Here is a 23,519-nt window from a genome sequence, read left to right on the forward strand (position 1 = left end):
AAAACATTTTATTTACAGTTTCGACCGAGTTTTTAATGTATTAAAGTACGCCTCAATCTTTTTTGAATTTGTTGCCAAAATAATAATATCAGATGTTGCAGCACATTGTTTCATAACCTCAAATCTATTTAACATGCGAAAGAGTTACTCTCCACTTCACCACGATTTCGAATAAACATAGTATAAAGCGTAGGTTTATTAGCCAAAAGAAGTATGACGGTGCTTGAGTATGACGGTAGTATGAATTCCAGTGAGGTCCCTGTAACGTATATATCAAGACGTTTTTCGGCACACTCCGGTCTATTCCATGTGATACACCTCAGTAACACTGATTGGAGATAAAAAAAAAATTTTTAAATCCTGCCATTCAAATATCTAGGGCTTTAATAAAATCAGCCAGTCAAAAATTTCTTGAATCCATTTCTGATAAATGAAGTAAGCTCCAAAAGGTTTGTTGTCGCTGACCTACGTTTTATAAATCCGTGTTGGAAAGAAGTATGGTGGAATGTGATCCGGAAATTCTAAACTTTTTATAGAGTCTAGACATCAACTGTTTTAGTCGTGTGAACTCTAAAACCACGGGGGTTTACCTATAATAGGTAGGAACGGATTTTAGAGCATGAGTGAAAATAATACCAATTAAAGCAAGACATAATCTTGTTTGCTATACGAATTTAAATATTCCGTTGGCTGACTTCCAACTCCGTTTTTTACTCGTGTCGTTAGTCTGCTAAAGCGTTGCGTAATGCGAGAATTCGGGAAACGTAATTGCGAAGGTTTCGACTATACAACAAAAAAATTGCCTGGAAACAAAGAAAAAATCCAGTAAACGTCTTAACATATTTTGAACAATCACGCTTTAGATATTTAACCTACACAAAATTATTAACTGATCCCTATGTGACTAGCGGACTGGTGATTCGCATATATTTAGAATGGCTCCCCAATATAGAAACATGTTATGTACGAGGTGTGTTCAAAAAGTAAGGTGACTTTTCAAATTTCGCGGGCAACATATTTTCGATTATCGATTTTTTTGTTTTGTTATGTTGGTACACTCTTCCCTAACATCTGTACCAAGTTTCAATTGAATTCCCTTTTTTGTTTAGTTGTGAGAGGCGTAAAGGTAACAAGTTGTTTTGCGTGCTCAGCGATTTTTTGCTATCGAAAAATATGGATCAAAGGATTTGCATCAAATTTTGTGTAAAAAATAAAAGTGCTTCGAAACACTTGAAATGTTGACAGTGGCATACGGTGAAACTGTTCTGAGTAAAAAAATGTTTACAAGTGGTATAAACTCTTCCAAGATGGCCGGGAAGATGCCAATGACGAGCCTCGCTCTGGACGCCCAAGCACTCAACAACTGATGAAAACGTTCAAGCAGTGAAGAAAATTGTTTTGGAAAATCGTCGAATCACTATCAGAGAGGTTGCTGAAGATGTCGGTATATCGCTTGGCTCATGCCATGAAATTCTTTCAAACATTTTGGGCATGAGCCGTGTGTCAGCGAAGTTTGTTCAAAAATTGCTGAGTTTTGGCCAAAAGAACCGTCGCATGAGCATCGCTCAAGAGCTGTTGGATGACGTCAACGACGACCCAGATTTACTCAAAAGGGTCATAACTGGTGACGAATCATGGGTATATGGTTATGATATCGAAACCAAAGCCCAATCGTCACAATGAAAGAGCCCAGGTGAGCCAAGACCGAAAAAAGCACGCCAAGTTCGATCAAATGTCAAAGTTTTGATCACTGTATTCTTTGATTACCATGGCGTGGTGCATCAGGAGTTCTTACCATATGGTCGTACGGTCAATAAACAGTATTATCTGGAAGTTATGCGCCGTTTGCGAGAAGCAATACGAAAGAAACGTCCAGAATTGTGGAAAAACAATTCATGGCTTTTGCATCAGATAATGCCCCTGCTCACTCATCTTTGCTTGTGGGAGATTTTTTGGCCAAAAACAACACCACAATAATGCCTCAGCCACCATATTCACCGGATTTGGACCCATGTGACTTTTTCTTGTTCCCAAGACTAAAGAGACCTATGAAAGGACGGAGATTTGCAACGATTGAAGAGATAAAGACTGCATCGCTGGAGGAGCTCAAGGCTATACCTAAAAGTGCTTATGGGAAGTGCTTTGAGGATTGGAAAAACCGTTGGCATAAGTGTATTGTATCTGAGGGGGATTACTTTGAAGGGGACAACATTAATATTGATAAATAAATTAATAGTTTTTCTTGAAAATACAAAGTCACCTTACTTTTTGAAAACACATCGTATATGTAAGATAGTTTACTTCCTTCCTCGAGAATTAGTACTTGAGTCGAACTTTCTTGGAAAGTATACTAAAGTCATCAACATGCGTTATCCTGTAATACTTTGCACTCAAAGCTATTTAAGTTTAATTTAATATCAGTAATGACTCTTCGTGTCGTCAATCAACTTTGGATCCACTTAAAAAGATCACATAGAAAACCTAAAAGGTCAAATTTCCGGACAAGAATCAGGTGCTTTACAGAATCAAACGAATTACTGAAATCAGTGTTAGTTATATAGGTCTGATGATTTTTTCTAAAACCACTTATTACAAATGAAGTAAATACCAAGAGGATGGTTATCGTTGATCTATGTTTTATAAATCCGTGTTAACAAGAGGTAATAAGGGACCTACAACTGCGTTGCAAATGGGGCGTAATAATGTTTTTCGGTATAACAAACGACTCCTTCCATCTGTAAAATCTGACGTTTTTCAAGAAAAAGTAAAAAGTTTGTGCAATGGTATACACAAAGTTTTAGCGTAATACCTGAGCACACCTCCAGGACCCAGAAAGTAGACTTTGCAAAACTAAAGTGAGCTTTCACTTATAACACGACAAGCAATAATGTTAGATTTAGGCACGTCATATGGGTAAGACAGATCTGGAGGACTTGATGTTAAATAGGTGGTTTGGAAAAACTGTGCAAAAAGATCGGCTATGGCCTGATCAGTGTTTGCGTCCGAATTGTCAAATTTAAGTGATAATGTACTTGTAGATTTACGCTTTGTGTTAACAAAATCATACAACTTTTTTGGATCCTTTGTAAAATGGATTTTGTAACGAGCTAAAAAGTTTTTAAAACACTGAGCGCTAGGCACGGCAAAATCAGACCGAACACTTGAGTTTCGGGAAAAGGCAGCCTGTGAACCGGAAGCTCTAAACTTTTTGTAGTCTTGACTTTACATTTATAAGGCGTGTCAACTCTTTATTAAACCACGGAGGTTGGTTTAAAGTGTTAGGAAAATACATAGGAACGCATGTATAAAAATTGCGTTTACATTTATAAGGCGTGTCAACTCTTTATTAAGCCACGGAGGTTGGTATAAAGTATTAGGAAAATTCATAGGAACGCATGTATCTAAAATTGCGTTTAACACCTTCAGTTATTTCAATACATAGGTACAGATTTGACCAATCCGAGCAACCTATAAGGTTATTAATGAGTGTAAAGTTTGCTCTACGAAAGCAGGGGATACGTTTAGATGCCTTTATCGATAGTTCATGCATTTTTTTAACCGTGTCAATAGTCAGCATTGGGTGATAAGGCTTTTCTGGTTAAGTAGTAACACAGATTATAACTAAGCAAAAACAATCCGTAGTGGAAACTAAGCACAGTCCAGTTATTATCATAATAAATTTAGAAAATGGAAAAACTTTTGAACTAAGACCATCCGGTTTTAACCAGGTTTTTGTTAATACAATAACATGGGAAGACAAAAAAAAACTATCAATTAGAAGAGCTTATTATCTCATAATTTCCGATTGTTTTTATGGCAGATTTATGATATAAAGTCGTCTGATTTTGATAAAATATAATTTGAAATTCAAAACCAATTAAAAAATGTTATTTCCAAGCGTAGGAGGTTATATGTTAAAAAACAATGAAGATATCATTTTTTCATATTATTTTACTACTAATTTTCCGATCGTTCCTATGTTAGCTACATGATAATACTCTGGGCAAAAAGTAAGGTGAATTTTTAATTTGAAATTCGCGGGCTTAGGATGGCAGACTAGTTTTTCTTTTCTTGAGTTGGTAGGACTGTTGATGACATCTGGCGGTAATATCATGTAAATGTCAGCATCAGTACTATATTTGCGCTTGTGTTTACCAAACTATCAAGAGTGCATTTGTCGATTTTTACAATGTCTGATTTAATTGAGCAGAGAAGTGCCATTAAATTTTGTTTGCGGAATGAAACGTTGCTGCGGAAACGTTGAGGATGTAGCGAAAGGCAGTGGTAAGTGGTACAAAGACTTCAATGAGGGTCGGGAACGTGTTGATGACTTGAAGCGCTCCGGACGACCATTGACGTCAACAGATGACCAACACGTCAATGATGTGAAATGGTTTTCACAGATCCTTCTGATTTTCCGAACATATAATGTAAGGTTCCTAACAGTCAACCACTGACATAGTGCTCAAAATTTCAAGCAAAAAAGTCATAGCGTTGATGTGTGTGAAACAATGCTTTCTGCTGATAGTCAGAAATGCATAATCTTGAGCGATGAGACTTAGACCTATGCTTACGAGCCTGAAACAACAACAGACCAATCAAGAGAATATTGTGCTAAAGGCGAGGCCAGACCGAAAAGAGCACGTCAAAGTAGTTCAAAAATCAAGGTTATGATTTTTTTTTAAATTCTCGTGCTGTGGTGTACTATGAATTCGTTTCACCTTGAGCGTTATGCGTCGTTTGCATAAAGCAATTTGGCGAAAAAGACCAGAGTTATGGGCCAACAACTCTTGCTTTTTGCATCACGTTCTTCGTGACCATTTCGCCAAGAAACCGACGCATATAGTTCCGCAACCACCGTATTCTGGCAATTCCCAAAACTCAAAAGACCACTCCGGGGAACGCGTTTCGAGTCGATTGAAGAGATAAAAGCGGAATCGACAAGGGCTTTACCGGAAAGGGACTATTTGAACTGTTTCGATGATTTGAAAAAACGTTAGCTAAGTGTATTTTATCGGGAGGGGATTACTTTAAAGGGGATGAAATTGATTCAAGAGAATAAATAAAGAATTTTCACTTTACAAACAAATTCACCTTACTTTTTGCCCACAGTAGTATAGTCGTCCCATTTTCATAAAATTTGATTCGAAATTTTAACCAATATGTTAAAAAACACCAAAGATATAATTTTTTTTTAATTTTTTCTTCGATAGTTCCTATATTATATAGTTGTCCGATCCGGCTGGTTCCGACATATATACTACCTACAATAGAAAGAGGACTTAGGAAAGTTTCAGCCCGGTAGCTTTAAAACTGAGAGACTAGTTTACGTAGAAACGGACGGACATACGGCTATGGCTAGATCGACTCGTCTAGTAACGCTGATAAAGAATATATGTACTATTTGGGGTCGGAAACGTCTCCTTCACTGCGATGCAAACTTCTGAATGAAATCATTGTACCCTCTCCAAGGGTATAAAAATCAGACCACTATATCATATAGCTGCCAAAGCAAAGATCGTATAATTAATGTCAAAATAATAATTTTCAGTAAACATAACAACAAATCGTTTTTCAGTTCTGTATACAGTATCTTAACAAGGAAAGGGGCCCGCTTCAGCCAATTATTTCAGGTTCTCGCTTTCAAGAATATTTAATTGTATGTAAACTAAACTTCAGAAAGTGTTTATATTTAGTCAAATAAACAAGCATTATACGTCACAAAAGTCGATTTAAAAACTTTTGTATACCTCGTTAAGAGGTGTTTTTGATCGATAACGGAAGTTTTTTGTATACCCTTGCATAATAGCAATTAGATGTGAGGTTGGAAAAAATACCCATGTGCTTTTTCTTCTTCACCAACAGACAGAGTTATTATACCCTTGCAGAGGGTATATTGATTTCAGTCAGAAGTTTGCAACGCAGTGAAAGAGATGTTTCGGAACCCATAAAGTATATATACATATTATTGATAAGTATCGCCAGACTAGTCGATCTAGCCAAGTCCGTCTGTCCGTTTCGACGCAAACTAGGCTGTAGGTTTTGAAACTTTCTGGATGAACCTTCGTAAAGGTCATATTTATATTGCAGTTTATACGACATGTCGAAAAGAGCCAAATCAAACAACTATATCGCATTTTAAAAAATATTTAAAAAATTTTAAAAATATATAATGTTGGTGTTCCTTTAAATATTAACCTCTACTCTTATATTGTTTTAGAATGTTGAAAAAATTATTTAATAAAATGAGACAGCTGGCATAGAAACGATCGAATAATTAATGTCAAAATATTACAAATTCCTTTCTTTTCCGGCAAACATATACATAGGTAGTAAATTTTAATGAGCCTTAATATTTTTTATTTAAATTTTTAAGTTTTCTGAAAATTGGAAGGTATAGAGAATTCAGCTTGTGCAGTTAGTTTCCATCATTGATTTGATAATCAATTTAAAAGTGTGATTTCCATTTGTTCCATTAGTCGATGAAAAACTTATAAATGCTTCCTCTTTTATTAAAATTACTGTTGCACAGTTTTGGGCATTCAAGTAAGTAATGAAATGCTTTTCATATTGAGGAGAAAGGGGTTGTTTTTTCTATTGCCTAATATCTTCCAAACCGTAATTTTTATGACAAAAAGTGTTATATTATTAGTTGACTAAACACAGATATTTAAAAAGAAATCGTTTGATTCAATTTTGAGGAAATAAACAAACAATTATTAAAAAAAATTTTTTTTATAAATCTTTTAAAATCAGAAAATTGTTTTAAGAAGAGTATTTAGCAAATTCAATTATTCAAAAGTTTTTGATTTCGAGCTACTTTTGAAGCATAAGACCCTAAAACAAAACGAGATGCATACAAACCCACAAACAAAGGGACAAACTCTTGTAGTTGGGGAAAAAATCTTATATTCCCAACGATTCCAGCTCCAGTTTTCAAATTTTCACTCTCACTCCTTTACCGCGTTTTCTTCCAAATAAATTGTTATATCTAACGTCTTGTCATGGAATCTTTTTCTGCAGTTATATATAGTAGTTGTCTTCGCACACTCTCTGGTGCGCTTTGCCCCTACGTGTATTGCCGTCCACAGTGATTGTATCTACTGGAACGACTTGAAAATATAAACTTTCTTGTTATATTAGTTTTTTGATAACCATACGAGACCCTATACAACTTTATGATATAGTCCGATTTTGATCAAATTTAATTCGAAATTTAAAACCAGACAAAAAATGTTATTTCCAGCTTAGGAGGTTATATGTTAAAAAAAAACCAAAGATATAATTTTTCCATATTCTTTTAGCATTAATATTCCGACTGTTAATATATTAAAATACACCGAAAATATAATTTTTTTTAAATTTTTTCCCCGATAGTTCCTATGGCAGCTATAAGTTATAGTTGTCCGATCCGGATGTTTCCGACTTATATACTACTTGCAACAGAAAGAAGACTCTTGGGAAAGTTTCAGCCCGATAGCTTTTTAACTGAGAGACTAGTTTGCGTAGAAACGGACGGACAGACGAACATGGCTAGATCGACTCGTCTAGTGACGCTGATCAAGAATATATATTCTTTATGGGGTCGGAAACGTCTCCCTCAATGCGTTGCAAACTTCTGATTGAAATCATTAAATCCTCCGCAAGGGTATAAAAATCGATTCTAAGTAGCTTAGGGGCAATCTTGAGAGTTGTTGCTGCTCTGCTTGTATATACCTGTCTTTCTTGCACTATAAGGCCTTAAATCATTAAATCATTTTTTTTTTAATATCACTGCAGTCAGCAAGATGGTGTTACTAAAGTTGATTATTTGGTATAACTGCAAGGGTATAAAAACTTGGGCTTGCCGAAGTTAAATTCCTTTCTTGCTTTCATTAGCTTTTAATTTTTAAATTCATTGTCTGATTTAACATTACATGGATATTAATTTTTCAACATCTTTGAAAATATTGGAAATAGACGGGTTTTAGCGTAATTTTCAATATTTTACCTAATTGGCGGGATAAATATGAAAAAAGTATAAAAATCTCTTCTAGTTAAACTTTAAAAAATTTAGAAAGTAGTTATGGTCAACTAACTTTTTTCTAAAGTGATTTAACAAAATAAATTTTTTTTTAAGCTACACTATTAACAAGAAAGGAAGTTAACTTCGGTAAGCCGAAATTTATATACCCTTGCAGTTGTAAAAAATAATCAATAATTTTATTAAATTGAATTCGAACTTCTTAAAAATATAAAAATTTATATTCCCAATACTATAAGATAATATATTAAAAAGCCCCAAAGCTATAATTTGTTTCATATTATTTCCCATCAATTATACGATCGTTTCTATGATAGCTATAGTCTATATAGTCGTCCGATTTTAATAAAATTTCATTAGAAATTCAGAACTAATTAAAAAATTTTATTTTCAAGCTTTTAAGGTTATATGTTAAAAAACACAAAAGATAAAATTTGTATTTCATGTTTTTCGACTAAATTTTCGGACGTTCCTATGGCAGCTTTATGATATAGTCGTCCGATTTTGATAAAATTTAATTCGAAATTCAAAACTAATAAAAAATGCTATATCCAAGCTTAGAAAGGTATATGTTAAAAAACACCAAAGATTTAATTATTTTTAAATTTTATTATATATAGTTCCTATGGGAGCTATAAGATATAGTTGTCCGATCCGGCTGGTTCCGACTTATATACCACCGCAATAGAAAGAAGACTTTTGGGAAAGTTTCAGCCCGATAGCTTTAAAGCTGAGAGACTAGTTTGCGTAGAAACGGACGGAGAGACGGACAGACGTCTAGTGACGATGATCAAGAATATATATACTTTATGGGGTCGGAAACGTTTCCTTTACTGCGTTGCAAACTTCTGACTAAAATCTTTATACCCTATGCAAGGGTATTTTTATATACAACTTTCCAGAAATATTTTTTCACAACCTACAATAAAAATTCAAAAAATATTTTGCTTTTGCAAATAAATATTTTATCAAAATACGTTATTCCGAAGTATTCTGGAAAAAAGTTCGGATAACATTTACAGAGATCGACAAATTTTTAATTACATTTTTATAGTCAAGAGCATCCGAAAATATAAAAAGTCGATTATCGAAACATGTTGGAATGAAATTAGGCTTAGCAGCAAAAAGCTCGTGCTAGAAGATTAGCTTTAAATATCAGTACACTTCACTGCCTCGTTTGAATCAACGAGCAATTGACAAAATTTTTGTGATTTTTATCAACTCTATTTGAAATTGTATAGTGTCTTAAAAAAGACAAAAGGACATGACAATTAGGGAATAAAATAATAGCTGTGAGACTGGTTTGCGTAGATCGGACAGACAGACAGATAACGCTAACGCTAATACCCGTCACTCAGCATTATGATAAAAAATTATTAAACGTTAAGTTAAAATGTTAAGATGACTGCTTTAAAATTGGAAAAGTTAGTCGAAAACTAACGGACAAACTGAATGACATGCAGCGTTGTAAATTTATTGCCCGAGTTTCGGTCCTTTTACTAACTTTTTATGCTTTTCAACACTAGGTAGCGATCTTCCTTCTTCTTTTTTTTCACCATGTAAATAGTCTGATTGGAGAGAGTGTATATGTCTTCATAAAAAAGATTGTAACAGCTTTTTAGTTGCGAAAAAAGTTTCCCTTGAGAATCTCTTTTGGATTCCGGAGAGACATGTCAGCTTGCACGGAGAAAAACAAGGGACGCCCCATATAAAAAATTGTATAGGATGTCCGCTTTTTCCCTTGGGGAAATGCAAAGGGAACTTTTTTGAAGTGCTTTCGCATTTCCCTGCTCCTTAAACTCTTTTGCTGTATGGCCTGCTCCCTGCAAGGAAAACGTCCCAGGAAATTTCGGAATTTCGGAAATTTTCGAATAAATTTTCTCCTATTAAAATATTGAAGTAAAAATACATACATACTTGTTTGGATTTACATTTTGCTTTATTCATTTAAATTGTTTAATTTAATTTTTCTGTCGAATTACAGTTATTGTTCGCAAATCTAGTTTTTTGTTTTGTCAATTTGTTTTATACTTCCGTCATCGCCTTTCTTAAACATTGGCCCAGGTGCTTCGAATCCAACGCTTCTGAAAAAATGTGTTTTACTTGTATATTTACCTTTTCGAACTGCGCAAAGCCCTTTCCGGGATTTGTATTGGCACAAAAAATTTCATCATGACATCTCGGGTAACGTCTACAGAATTTTCTAGATTGTGTTGTAAAACCTATAAAACATCTTAAAAAGGGACGTACTTTAAAGTTTATAGGTAGCACTTACCTGACTTTAATGTTTTCAAAAAATATCACAATTATTTATAAACCAAAATGTGTCGCAGCGCACAATTTAAAGACCCTGCTGCTTCTTCTTGCATAACTCAAACAGAATACACCAGGTCTTCATCTTCTTTTGGTTTCTTTCTGAACATAATGGGGAGACGTAAGAAAAAAGGCCGGTCGAAAATCGTTTAAACACGGCTGCAAAGATTATTTTCTTATGGTGCTTTTTTGCGCCACTTCCCCTGGAAATCTTTGGCTTTAGGTGATCGCCGCTTCTCCGAGCATCTTTGCCGTCACTTCCGCCAGATGACGAAGAGTTGGTCTGTTGGATTTTGGGAAGCGCGACCGTTCTCAGATAGACTAAACAAGCCATCACTCCCTGCAGTGAACGCCCAGTTAAAGTCGAATGTTCCACCGGATCCGCTTGGCGCTGCCCTTGCTCGGTGATATCTTGCCTAACTGGGTCTTGGGATTTCAGGTTTCCGGTCCAATTCCTGTTTGATTATTGGGCAAACTGTCCGACGTAACCAGTTTAGTCCTCGCAAAAGTCACAGGGGTCTCGTCAATCGGGCACAACAACTAATCGAGACCACGTCAGGACTAGTGGGATATGCCGATACAGGACTCAAAGTATCTAATGGCTGCGCTTTCCAGACAACTGTCGGGAAATGAAAGCCACGTCAGGACCGGCAGAATACTCTTTACGATTTCTGGTGGAGATGGATCGCCTCTGATTGACCCAAGGTCAATCAGTAGTATCGGTTAACTCCACGTCAGGATCGACAGGATTCTCCTACTCAACTATTTGGCCAACCGTTCGACAAAGATAAAACGTCATTTGGCCGTAGTTCAGACTGCAAATATTTACACAAACACATGCATAAATACATTTTTCATTGTCTGGCTCCGTTGTCATTGCTTTTCTTCTAAGAAGGTTTTTGGGCGTTAGAGTAGGCGTGGCACACTAGCAATTTTTTGTCATTTAGGCGCTATGATCAGAGCAAAGAAGTGGCCCTGCGATATGAATTAATGCTTGTTGTTAATTTTAAAACAGGCAGGATCTTGTAGTAGGAGTTAGGTGATATAATCTATTATACTGTACTAAGAAACTCGGGTCTCTATACTTTACCATGAATACGATTCTGAATGAATGTCGCATCTAGCATAGTTCTACGGTTGGCTTATGAGAGTATTTTCAATTTAAAAAAGTAAGACAGTAAGACGGCAGTATTCGGATTAAATTGTTTGTTCCATTTCTATTTTAATTTTGAATAAACTAAAAATACTGGCTCTAAACGGTTAATGGGCTCCGCGCGTAACAAGCATTGCTTGGTGTCGTAAGGGCCACTTTTTGTACTGTCCTTAGTGCATTAACAATAAAAAAGGAAAAATTATACCAAACGAGCCTAACGCTTAGCAACCAGGCAAAGTACTTAGGTGTCATCCTTGATAAAAAATTCTACTGGACAGACAACATCATAGAATGCCCACGTAAAGTGGAGTTTCTCCCCCGTAAAAGTTAACTAAACACTGCATACATAGTCAGGCCCATTCTTCTCTACGGAAACATCGTGGCCTTCCCCAGAAAAGAATTGTAACCTTAAGATCCTTCACAAGGTCCATGGTCCAAGTATTGAATACAATCCTTGACCTGAAATTTTGGCCGCAAACACTGATCATAGCCATTCTTTTTGCACAGTTTTTTCAAACCATCTATTCAACATCAAGTCCTCCAGATCTGTGTTACCCATATGACATCTACATCCAACTTTATTGTTTGTCCTGTTATAAGTTAAAGCTCATTTCTTTTAGATTTGCAAAGGGTCAAACCAGTCTAAACCGGGTTCTGACGGAGTTCCTGGAAGTGTGCTAAGATATTGCGCTAAGACTTTGTGTAGACCATTGCAAAAACTTTTTACATTGTATTAAGAGGCGCTTCATAAAAAGGGGAGTCAATTGAACGCATGTAATAACAGAGTTATTTCAAAGCTTTCAGCTATACCGAAGCTCTTTGAGAACATGTTTACGCCCTTATCTCCTCTTGTCAACGCGGATTTATAAAACGTAGATCAACGCGAACCAACCTTTTAGAATTTACTTCATTTGTAATGCCTGTTTTTTAAAATCGTCAGACTTATGTAATTTACACTGATTTCAGTAAAACGTTCGATTTTGTAAAGCACCTGATTCTAGTCCGGAAATGGGACCTTTTATGTTTTCCAGGTGACATTCTTAGGTGGATCTTAAGTTATTTGAATGGCAGGACTCGAAGGTTTATTTTCAGAACCTCTTTTTCATCCATAATCCGAGCTACGTCCGGTGTACCACAACGAAGTCATATTGGCCCGCTCTAGTTTTAACGAAGTCACGTGCACTTATGTACGCAGATGACCTTGAGTTGTGTCTCCAATGTAATGATCCGCACAATGTTTAGCTTTAAAATCTGATCTCAATGCATTTCAAACATGGTGTATGGATAATGAATTAAATTTAAGTGGATCTAAGTGTAAACTAGTGACTTTATTTCGTGTCAGCCTTCACTATTCAATTTATACTTTGAGTGGATGTATGTTAGATAGGATAACGCATATTGATCCTAAACTTAAATTTTGTGATCACATTACTACCAAAGTAAATTCAACCAGAGGCGTGCTTGCATTTATCAAAAGGTGGTCGAAGGAATTCGATGATCCCTATGTCACAAAGGCCTTGTTTATTTCATTAGTCCGACCAATTCTTAAGTACTGCGCTCCTGTTTTGAGTTCCCAAAATGTGAAAAAAAAACTTAATATCTGCCTTACGAAGACTTACCTCGGAGAGAAGACGAGGACTACTATCCTACTCTAGTAGATTACTTTTTATTAACTTACCATCATTAGCTAACACTAGAACTATGCTTGTTATTTTGTTTATTAGAAATCTTATTTATGGTAATGTGGATAGTCCCGAGTTACTGGGTCGTCTGCATTTTAACGTGCCAAACAGATTCACCATAAACTATATTCCGCTAATATTAAATCATTGTATTTTCAATTATGGAATGCATGAACCTTTTAGAGTACTTTGCAATGATTATAATAATATCTTATACCGACTTACTGTCCTTAAATCAATAATACTAGCCTATTTAGCAACTAACTAGTTTTACTTTATGTATCTTGTCTATGCGTATTTTGACGCGTATTTTTAATTGTCTATTGTTATTGCCCTTTTCTTTGTCCGTGATTTCGTTTACTCGCCCTGAACTGTGAAGGGTTTCTCGCGTAACAAGCATTGCTTGGTGTCGTAAGAGCCACTTGTTTGTGCTGACCATAGTGCATTAACGTCCCATCCTTTTTCTACAAGAAACTTCAATTTTGATACTTATATTTACAAAACTTTGTACCTGAGGATGATTTAAACCAATGTTTACTCGGCTAAGCATAGCCAAGACAAACGCAGCTGTTTTGCCTGTTCCAGACTGACTCTGTGCTATCATATTTTGTGGAGGATCCGCAAGAAGAGTTGGTAAGGCAGTTTCTTGAATTTTCGATGGAGTATTAAATCCCATTGCATAAATTCCTTTTAAAAGGGAAGCTTTTCTATAAAATAATTATGGTTAAAGGGTGTAGACAAATATTTGTATTTGTACTTACAGATGAAGGGCCTCAAACGTTTTAATAGAGTGCAATGGTGAATTCGGATTTTTTTGTTGTATGTCGAGCGACAATTTGGTGTTTACCAGGCCCTTTCCTAAAATCTTTATTAAAAGACTTGTTTCAGCCGGACTAGAAAAAAGAAAGCAAATGATTTATTTCAAACGGAATCACTACAATTAAAATATAATAAATAAAACAATATCATCAATTAAAAGCATACGTATAATACGGAAACCGTACTGATAAATCCTAAATCTAAACTCAAATTTAACGATGGGTGTTGTAAACTGCAGCCTTTCGCTTTCCCGCTCTTGTTGTTTTTTTTTATACCCTAGCAGAGGGTATAATGATTTTAGTCAGAAGTTTGCAACGCAGTGAAAGCAACGTTTCCGACTTGTCTGTCCGTCTGTCTGTCCGTTTCTACGCAATCTAGTCTCGCAGTTTTTAAGCTATCGGGCAGCTGAAACTTTCCCAAAAGTCTTCTTTTTATTACAGGTGGTATACGAGGTATTTTCAAAAAGTAAGGTGACTTTGTATTTTCAAGAAAAACTATTAATTTATTTATCAATATTAATGTTGTCCCCTTCAAAGTAATCCCCCTCAGATACAATACACTTATGCCAACGGTTTTTCAAATCCTCAAAGCACTTCCCATAAGCACTTTTCGGTATAGCCTTGAGCTCTTTCAGCGATGCAGTCTTTATCTCTTCAATCGTTGCAAATCTCCGTCCTTTTATAGGTCTCTTTAGTCTTGGGAACAAAAAAAAGTCACATGGGGCCACATCCGGTGAATATGGTGGCTGAGGCATTATTGTGGTGTTGTTTTTGGCCAAAAAATCTCCCACAAGCAAAGATGAGTGAGCACGGGCATTATCTGATGCAAAAGCCATGAATTGTTTTTCCACAATTCTGGACGTTTCTTTCGTATTGCTTCTCGCAAACGGCGCATAACTTCCAGATAATACTGTTTATTGACCGTACGACCATATGGTAAGAACTCCTGATGCACCACGCCATGGTAATCGAAGAATACAGTGATCAAAACTTTGACATTTGATCGAACTTGGCGTGCTTTTTTCGGTCTTGGCTCATCTGGGCTCTTCTATTGTGACGATTGGGCTTTGGTTTCGATATCATAACCATATACCAATGATTCGTCACCAGTTATGAACCATTTGAGTAAATCTGGGTCGTCGTTGACGTCATCCAACAGCTCTTGAGCGATGCTCATGCGACGGTTCTTTTGGCCAAAATTCAGCAATTTTTGAACAAACTTCGCGATTGATGGCATGAGCCAAGCGATATACCGACATCTTCAGCAACTTCTCTGATAGTGACTCGACGATTTTCTAAAACAATTTTCTTCACTGCTTGAACTTTTCATCAGTTGTTGACGTGCTTGGGCGTCCAGAGCGAGGCTTGTCATTGGCATCTTCCCGGCCATCTTGGAAGAGTTTATACCACTTGTAAACATTTTTTTACTCAGAACAGTTTCACCGTATGCCACTGTCAACATTTCAAGTGTTTCGGAGCACTTAATTTTATTTTTTACAAAAATTTGATGCAAATCCTTTGATCTATATTTTTCGATAGCAAAAAATCGCTAAGCACGCAAAACAACTTGTTACCTTTACGCCTCTCACAACTAATCAAAAAAGGGGATTCAATTGAAACTTGGTATAGATGTTAAGGAAGAGTGTACCAACATGACAAAACAAAAAAATCGATAATCGAAAATATGTTGCCCGCGAAATTTTAAAACTCACCTTACATTTGAACACACCTCGTATAAGTCGGAACCAGACGGTTCGGACAACTATATCTTAAAGCTCCCATAGGAACTATCGGGAAAAAAATTGTTTAAAAATTATATCTTCGGTGTTTTTTAACGTATAACCTTTTAAGCTTTGAGCATAACATTTTTTAATTAGTTCTGAGTTCCGAAATAAATTTTATCAAAATCGGACGACTATATCATATAGCTGTCATAGGAACAACCGGGAAATTAGTGGGAAAATAATATGAAAAAATTATTTACTAAAGTTGATTATTTCTTATAACTGCAAGGGTATACCAACTTCGGCTTGCCGAACGTAACTTCCTTTCTTGTTTCTCTTTTTTCAGCCGACGGCAAACTTTTTTTTGGTTGCTTAATGGTCTTAATAGAGAGCTTTCACATACATTGACCGCTATCGTTATTTTCCTGCAGTGAGACAAAGATGCCCATCAATAGAAACAGCTGTACTTTGGTGCACTCTTGCATTTTATATAATCCGATGTATTTCCTAATTGATATATTTAAATATTTTTTGTTGGGTCTAAAATATTTACATTTATTAGAAAACTTGGAGTTTAATATTTTTATTTATTATTATGTGAACTTTCAAGATTATATTTTTTTGCAAAGGTTTTTTATACTTGGATATGTGTATAACTCCATAGACTCTTTTCACTTGCGTTTACTTAGTAAAGAATAAAAGAAAGTGTAATTATAAAAATAAATACATATATTCCCAGCTAAATACCTCGCAGATCAAAATTTTGTTTTCTGATTAAAAAAGAGCTCATTTAAGTGTTAAGCTACGTTTTTTTTTTTGGGCTTGTCCATATGTGGTGGTGTTAGTGCAGTGGGAAGGCGGGAAAACCCAAAAGCAAAGAGCCGAGCATGCGGTAATTCCGCGATCGGAGTTTAAACCAGTCCTTAGTTTTTTTTTTTAATTTTATTGGCTTTGTTGTGATAGTGCTTCACTTTTTTTTGCTTTTTCTTTTTGCCATTTTTTTCCACTTTTCAGCCGCAGCAGGACTCCGAGGAAGGCGCTTTCGTCTTTGGAGTTGATGCAGCAGTGAGTGGAAAATTTCTATATTACCTTAATATCCATGAAAAAATAATTAAAGTAAAAGGGAAGGTTGAGAAGAGAGTAATGAGAAAATAGAAGAAACGGCCGAGAGAGGACGAAAGAAAAAGTTACAACACAACTTATGAGCGAACCGGGAGAGCATGTTCTAAAAGCTAGATCGTGTGGATCGCAAGGTCTTGGTTATGTTCTGTATTCCATCTTGTTTAACAGTCGACGGAATTTGTCTGACTTTTATTATTGAAATTTAAATTTTAAATGTCCAACCTCAAATGTAGCCCCAATATCGGCAAGCACTTCAATTTATGAAGTATTTAGTTGTGGCAAATCCGCAAATGAGTACCGTAAAATTTATAGTTCATTTATATTTTTTTTTTTTTTTTGTTTAAATATTTTTGGATTTGTAATTTGGAGTTTGTCATCTAAATGTATGAAATTTTTTATCTTGTATCATAGGTTAAGTTTAAGTTTTGTATTTTTATTTGAGTAAAGTGTTTGTAATGTGGTAAATGAGATTTGTGTTGGCCGGGGCTAGCATCGGCATGCATAAAATAGTGCAATTGGGCAAATGAAGGGGTCGCTCACGCTATTAAACCTGGTAGGGTGGGCAAGACAAAAGGCCTCCAAACCATCGAAGGAGGTGAGAAGGGCTGATCACGTAGAAAGGGAAAAGGTCTAGCAGCGATGTTATGTGTGTGTTCTCTATACCGGTTAGTTTTCGTGAAGCACGCGAATATCGGGATTTTTATTTAAAAAAGGCACTCCGAGAGGCTGACAAGATCATCAGACCCGTAGCAGTTCGTTACATGGATTAGCGTTCGATGATGGTTGGAGTAAAGACTGCGACAGTGTGTGGGAACACTTATTTCGAGCTTTTGTTGAACTTACAGAAAGCTTAAATATTTATTTAAATTTAATGAATTACAAAGAACAAAATTAATAACCTTTTTAGTGTAAGAAAGTGGTTTGCTGCTCTTTACCTTAAAATAACTTCATTTTTCTTATTTTTACATCAAGTTCTTTAATATATACTTTATAACATACTTTTAACCTGTTACACTAACGGAGACTATACTAAGTATGTACTTCAGTATGTTTTTAACTTCAAGATTTCTGTGATCAAATAAATCAGCTTTTTAATATGGACAGTTACCGCGCAGCTTAGCATTCTTTTCTGTAATAGCGTCAGATTTTGTATGATGAAGGCGGGTCTAAACACCCTGAAGTTCCACTCAGAGCTCTTAAGGACTCAATCAGTCAATCACACCACGGGGTGGCCTTAGGCCTGTCTCGGCGCCAACGCTGAATTAGAAGGCGTTCACCCTCGCGAAAATTTCTAACTCCTCAAAATTTTCCGCGGAGGAGCGCGACGGGACCGACTAGCTCCGTTTAATTCCCGCGTATGACTGAAAGCTCCCGCCTCTCTTTGCCTTCAGCGCCGATTGCGCTGCTCTCAGGACTAAACTGAAGTTCTGTTGTCGTAGGTCGGGACTTTTACTTTTTAAAACTTAAAGTAAGAGCTACGAATATACTAATATATATATCCCGCTGCATAGGCTTTGGGGTCACCAAATTTAAGAAGATCGGTTAAGGCAGCTGACACTGCAGCGAAATTACTTATAAATTTCCGATACCAACCAACCATGCCAAGGAATCCCCTTCAGAGTCTTTGGGACTGGAAATTTGGTCATCGCCGAAAGGTCAGGAACTGTGCGCACTACGCCTACTAAGTATTCCACGTTTAAGGTCACACCTGCCGCTCGAATGCTGCTTGCCACAGATCTCATAACCTTTGACTCTCGAAACTATCTGAGACAATAAGCAGATAAACAAAAACTTAATTTCTTAGCTCAGCAGGTATTACCTTATCCATCAGCCTAGTCATCGTTTGCAAGCATTCGTAAACCCAAATGACATTATTGTGTATTGATATAACAGCTTACCAGATATGGAGAATGCAGTTTCATCGCGTGACTGAGGATCTATGGGGATTTGCCAATAGACAACTTTAAGGTCAAGGCTAGAGATCATTTTGCATCATTGGATATGCATCCTTTCTAGTTACTGCATTACCTTTTCGGCTGTCAAGACACAGACGCACCTTTCCTGGCTTCTGAACCAGCACGACCGGTGAAGACCAAGGACTTTCGGATTCCTCACTTACCTCAAGTTTAAGCATACGGTTTACCTCTTCATATAGCAATTTCTCGATCGCTGGCGAAATTTGAAAATGTGTTTGCTTTACGGGTTTCGCTTATCCCACATCGATAGAATGCGACAGAAGACTTGTTTTTCCTAGACCAGAGACCGCGAAGGAAGGGAACTTGTCAATCACGGCTTGCAACTGGATTCTTTGCCCATCAGTTAGGATGTGAGAATCACAAGACGATTCCTCAATCCGCATAGCCGGTAACAATAGCTCAAAAGAGGACCGAAATTCAATGCCCAAATATAGGTCTTGACTAAGCGAGGGAACTATGTCGTTCCGAAATCCTCTTTCTTTCCTTCGTACTGTAATGGTGTTTTTAAACGCCTTTTTGTTTGCCCATCTGCTGTGTTAACTGTACTTGCACCCATCTTGAACGGAATTTGACCTTTAAATATTTGCTCGGCCAACTTTCCGCCTATAGCGCTTATGAATGCCCCCGTACTTAACAGTCCTAATACAACTCTATGTAACAAACGAACCTCTTCATAAGGTTGTCTGTCAAAGCTCTTATGGCGGATTGCATATATGCCTTTAGGTGACTGCCAATACCCTTTAATTCTTTTCGCATTTCGAGAAAGATCCTTTTTAGGTCTAATTTTATTACTTGGTTTATTGCGAAGAACACACGGCAGTTGTTGGGGTCGGAACTCGAAAATGCTGAAATCGGACGGTCTGGAATTTCATTATCTCCCATCTCTGACGACGCTCTAAAATATTGGATGGATTCGGCTGGCCTGAGCGGTTCTTGCATGTGCGCCGCCACATTTGTTTGGATCATCGCCCCCATCCATTCAGTTAATTGGGTTAACAGGTCATTCTGCATTGCCTTTAACTGCTGTGCAACAAGATTAGCGATCACCTCAGCATACGAGGTGTGTTCAAAAAGTAAGGTGACTTTTCAAATTTCGCGGGCAACATATTTTCGATTATCGATTTTTTTGTTTTGTTATGTTGGTACACTCTTCCCTAACATCTGTACCAAGTTTCAATTGAATTCCCTTTTTTGTTTAGTTGTGAGAGGCGTAAAGGTAACAAGTTGTTTTGCGTGCTCAGCGATTTTTTGCTATCGAAAATATGAATCAAAGGATTTGCATCAAATTTTGTGTAAAAAATAAAAGTGCTTCGAAACACTTGAAATGTTGACAGTGGCATATGGTGAAACTGTTCTGAGTAAAAAAATGTTTACAAGTGGTATAAACTCTTCCAAGATGGCCGGGAAGATGCCAATGACAAGCCTCGCTCTGGACGCCCAAGCACGTCAACAACTGATGAAAAGTTCAAGCAGTGAAGAAAATTGTTTTAGAAAATCGTCGAATCACTATCAGAGAAGGTGCTGAAGATGTCGGTATATCGCTTGTCTCGTGCCATGAAATTCTTTCCAACGTTTTGGGCATGAGTCGTGTGTCAGCGAAGTTTGTTCAAAAATTGCTGAGTTTTGGCCAAAAGAACCGTCGCATGAGCATCGCTCAAGAGCTGTTGGATAACGTCAACGACGACTCAGATTACTCAAAACGGTCATAACTGGTGACGAAACATGGGTACATGGTTATGATATCGAAACCAAAGCCCAATCGTCACAATGGAAGAGCCCAGATGAGCCAAGTTCTTACCATATGGTCGTACGGTCAATAAACAGTATTATCTGGAAGTTATGCGCCGTTTGCAAGAAGCAACACGAAAGAAACGTCCAGAATTGTGGAAAAACAATTCATGGCTTTTGCATCACGATAATGCCCCTGCTCACTCATCTTTACTTGTGAGAGATTTTTCGGCCAAAAACAACACCACAATAATGCCTCAGCCACCATATTCACCGGATTTGGCCCCATGTGACTTTTTCTTGTTCCCAAAACTAAAGAGACCAATGAAAGGAAGGAGATTTGCAACGATTGAAGAGATAAAGACTGCATCGCTGGAAGAGCTCAAGGCTATACCGAAAAGTGCTAATGGGAACAGCTTTGAGGATTTGAAAAACCGTTGGCATAAGTGTATTGTATCTGAGGGGTATTACTTTGAAGGGGACAACATTAATGTTGATAAATAAATTAATAGTTTTTCTTGAAAATACAAAGTCACCTTACTTTTTAAACACACCTCGTATATACTTTATGGGGTCGGAAACGTCTCCTTCACTGCGTTGAAAAGGTTTGACTGAAATCATTATACCCTTTGCAAGAATAAAATTACAAGTAGGAATTCGGTGGAATTCGGTATTACGGTCTGCTCAAATATTTAAGCCACCTTGAGCTAAGATCGTCAAACTTGTGTTTTTGCCGGGAAAGTTGTGCTAGTTATTTTACTAAACTAAAATATTGAGTATTAAATACGTTTCCCAAAACAATTTGACCGCTATGGCCACAAATAATAATACCAATCCGGCCGAAAGAAAGCTTATATGGGAATATTACGAAAAAACACAAGTATTCTCCAAATTTTTAAGTTTTTTACGTGGCATAGTCAGAAATGCCATTATATTTTATAAGAATCATAAAACTTCGGAAAATATTTCACGTGTAAGGCTCAGAAAAACAACTTTAAACGACCAAGAACAGATTGCTAAAATCAATAAAGCCGATCCGTTCTTGACTTCGAAGCATATCAGAGGTCAAGTGGTGGCATATTATTGCGTGAATTTGTCAGCTTAGACCGTTATATAGACGCATTGTCAAAAAAAAAAAACATTTATGTCCTTTAAAAATGTAGAAAAACGCCATTAGTTCGCCAGAGATCATATTCATAATGGTTCCAATTTTTGGAACATGATTGTTTGGAGCAACGAATCTAGGTTTAATGTATTTCTGAGTGATGGTAAACCGCATGTGCGACGAAAAACTTTTTTTTTAGTTACTGCAACAGTCAAATCCATCAAAAAATTCCATCTTTTTGTGTTTCTTTTTCAACGAATGGTACATTAAAATATCAAATTTTTACTAAGAAATATTAAAAAATATTGCAATGGTAGCAATTGTCCTTAATTGTCTCGAAAACAAGTTGAACAACTCAGCGTTGCATCATCAGAAATCAAAAAATCCAATTTCATTCGTTAGATTATAGTTATCCTCGGATAACGCTGTCGAGATTTTTCTTTTTTTGAAATTACAATTTTTGAGTTTTTTTTAAGATTTTGAAGTAAAAAATACATTTTTTTGGGGGAAAAATCGGCATATTTTTAATTGTAAAATTAAAATTATGAACAAAAAAACTCAACAGCGTTATCTTGCAGTTGTTTTGAAATTATGATGGGTACCGACTTTGAAAACGTGAGTTGTGGAAAAGTTTAAAAGTTTAAAGTTTTTAACACAAAAAAATCCAGTTTAACACGAAAATCCTGCAGGTGTAAAATACTCAAAACTTCTGCAATTTTGATTAAATTGGATTTAAATTTTGACACAATATTCTTTAAGTTATGCATTCAATTTAAAAAATAAAAAAATTGTTGTTGGAAATATTCACTATGGACGCCCCTGTCCTTCAATATTGCTTGGCGTGCCGAAACAAAATTAAGAAAATGTATTTATTTAGTAGATTGTATACACTTTTGTCACAAAAGTTGATATCACCGCTTTTGTTTGCTATAGGTGCGATTGTCACTAGATTTTTACATCGTTAAGGTGTTTTGTCTTGCAGATCTTTGTAAATCCCTCTCTTTCTGTGACTTATAATCTGCCTGCCCGCGGCTCTCAGGGAGACAACCTTTGAATGGTCCTTTTGTTTTGAGCCTCTCCGTTATGTTCAGAAAGAAACCAAACGAAAAAGAGCTGATGCAATTTGTTGAGTAATTTTTATTTTTAATAAATTTTATTAATAAGTGATATTTATTGAAACAAAAATTAAGTCAGGTAGGTGCTACCATAAGTACAAGATGCTGTGCGTTGATCCACGTTTTAAGTAGGTCCCTTTTTTATATTTTTTATAGGTTTTAAAACATAACCTAGAAAATTCTGGTTGCGTTACCCGAAGATGTCGTGATAAAATGTTTGTGCCAATAAAAATTTCGCAAGGGTTTCACACAGTTTAAAAAGGTTAATATAAAAGTAAACAAGTAAAAAACATTTTTTTAAAAGCACGCCCTTATTTTGGCAGGCGCGTTGGACAGGGATTTCGAGGACCCGGACAAATGTTTACGAAAGACGATGACAAACATTAAAAACAAATTGACAAAACAAACAACTAGATTTACTGTAATTCAACAGAATAATTAAGTATTCATTCAAAATTCATTCGAGAAATTAGGAATTTCCGAAGTGATTTCACTTGGAACGATTCACTTACAATGGATTTCACAATTAAAAACTTGTTGAAAAAATTCAGAATTTCCAAAGTGATTACAGCTGGGACGTTTCCCTTGCAGGGGACAAGGCCATACAGCAAATGCGTATGAGAAATCCAAAGTGACTTCGAAAAATTTCCTTTTCGTTTTCACTTATGAAAAAGCGGACATCCCATACAATTTTCTATATGGAGCGTAACATGTCACTTCGGACTCACAAGGTGATTCACAAGTAAAACTTTTTTTTCAG

The 23,519-nt window shown here is 36.2% G+C and overlaps 1 protein-coding gene across 4 annotated transcripts in view; it reads right to left on the bottom strand.

Moving 5' to 3' along the window:
- Nucleotides 1-23,519, bottom strand: part of LOC108026757 (DEAD-box helicase Dbp80) — a 115,622-nt gene that overhangs the window by 75,183 nt on the left and 16,920 nt on the right. For all 4 annotated transcript variants that reach the window (XM_050890219.1, XM_050890220.1, XM_044092759.2 and 1 more), the window contains exons 3-4: nt 13,933-14,064; nt 13,683-13,878 (exon numbers count right to left, since the gene is read on the bottom strand). In XM_050890219.1, the coding sequence (XP_050746176.1) occupies nt 13,683-13,878; nt 13,933-14,064 (328 nt within the window). The remainder of the gene's footprint in view (nt 1-13,682; nt 13,879-13,932; nt 14,065-23,519) is intronic.

Source organism: Drosophila biarmipes, unplaced genomic scaffold (assembly GCF_025231255.1).
Source record: "Drosophila biarmipes strain raj3 unplaced genomic scaffold, RU_DBia_V1.1 ptg000017l, whole genome shotgun sequence".
NCBI classification, from domain to species: Eukaryota; Metazoa; Arthropoda; class Insecta; order Diptera; family Drosophilidae; genus Drosophila; species Drosophila biarmipes.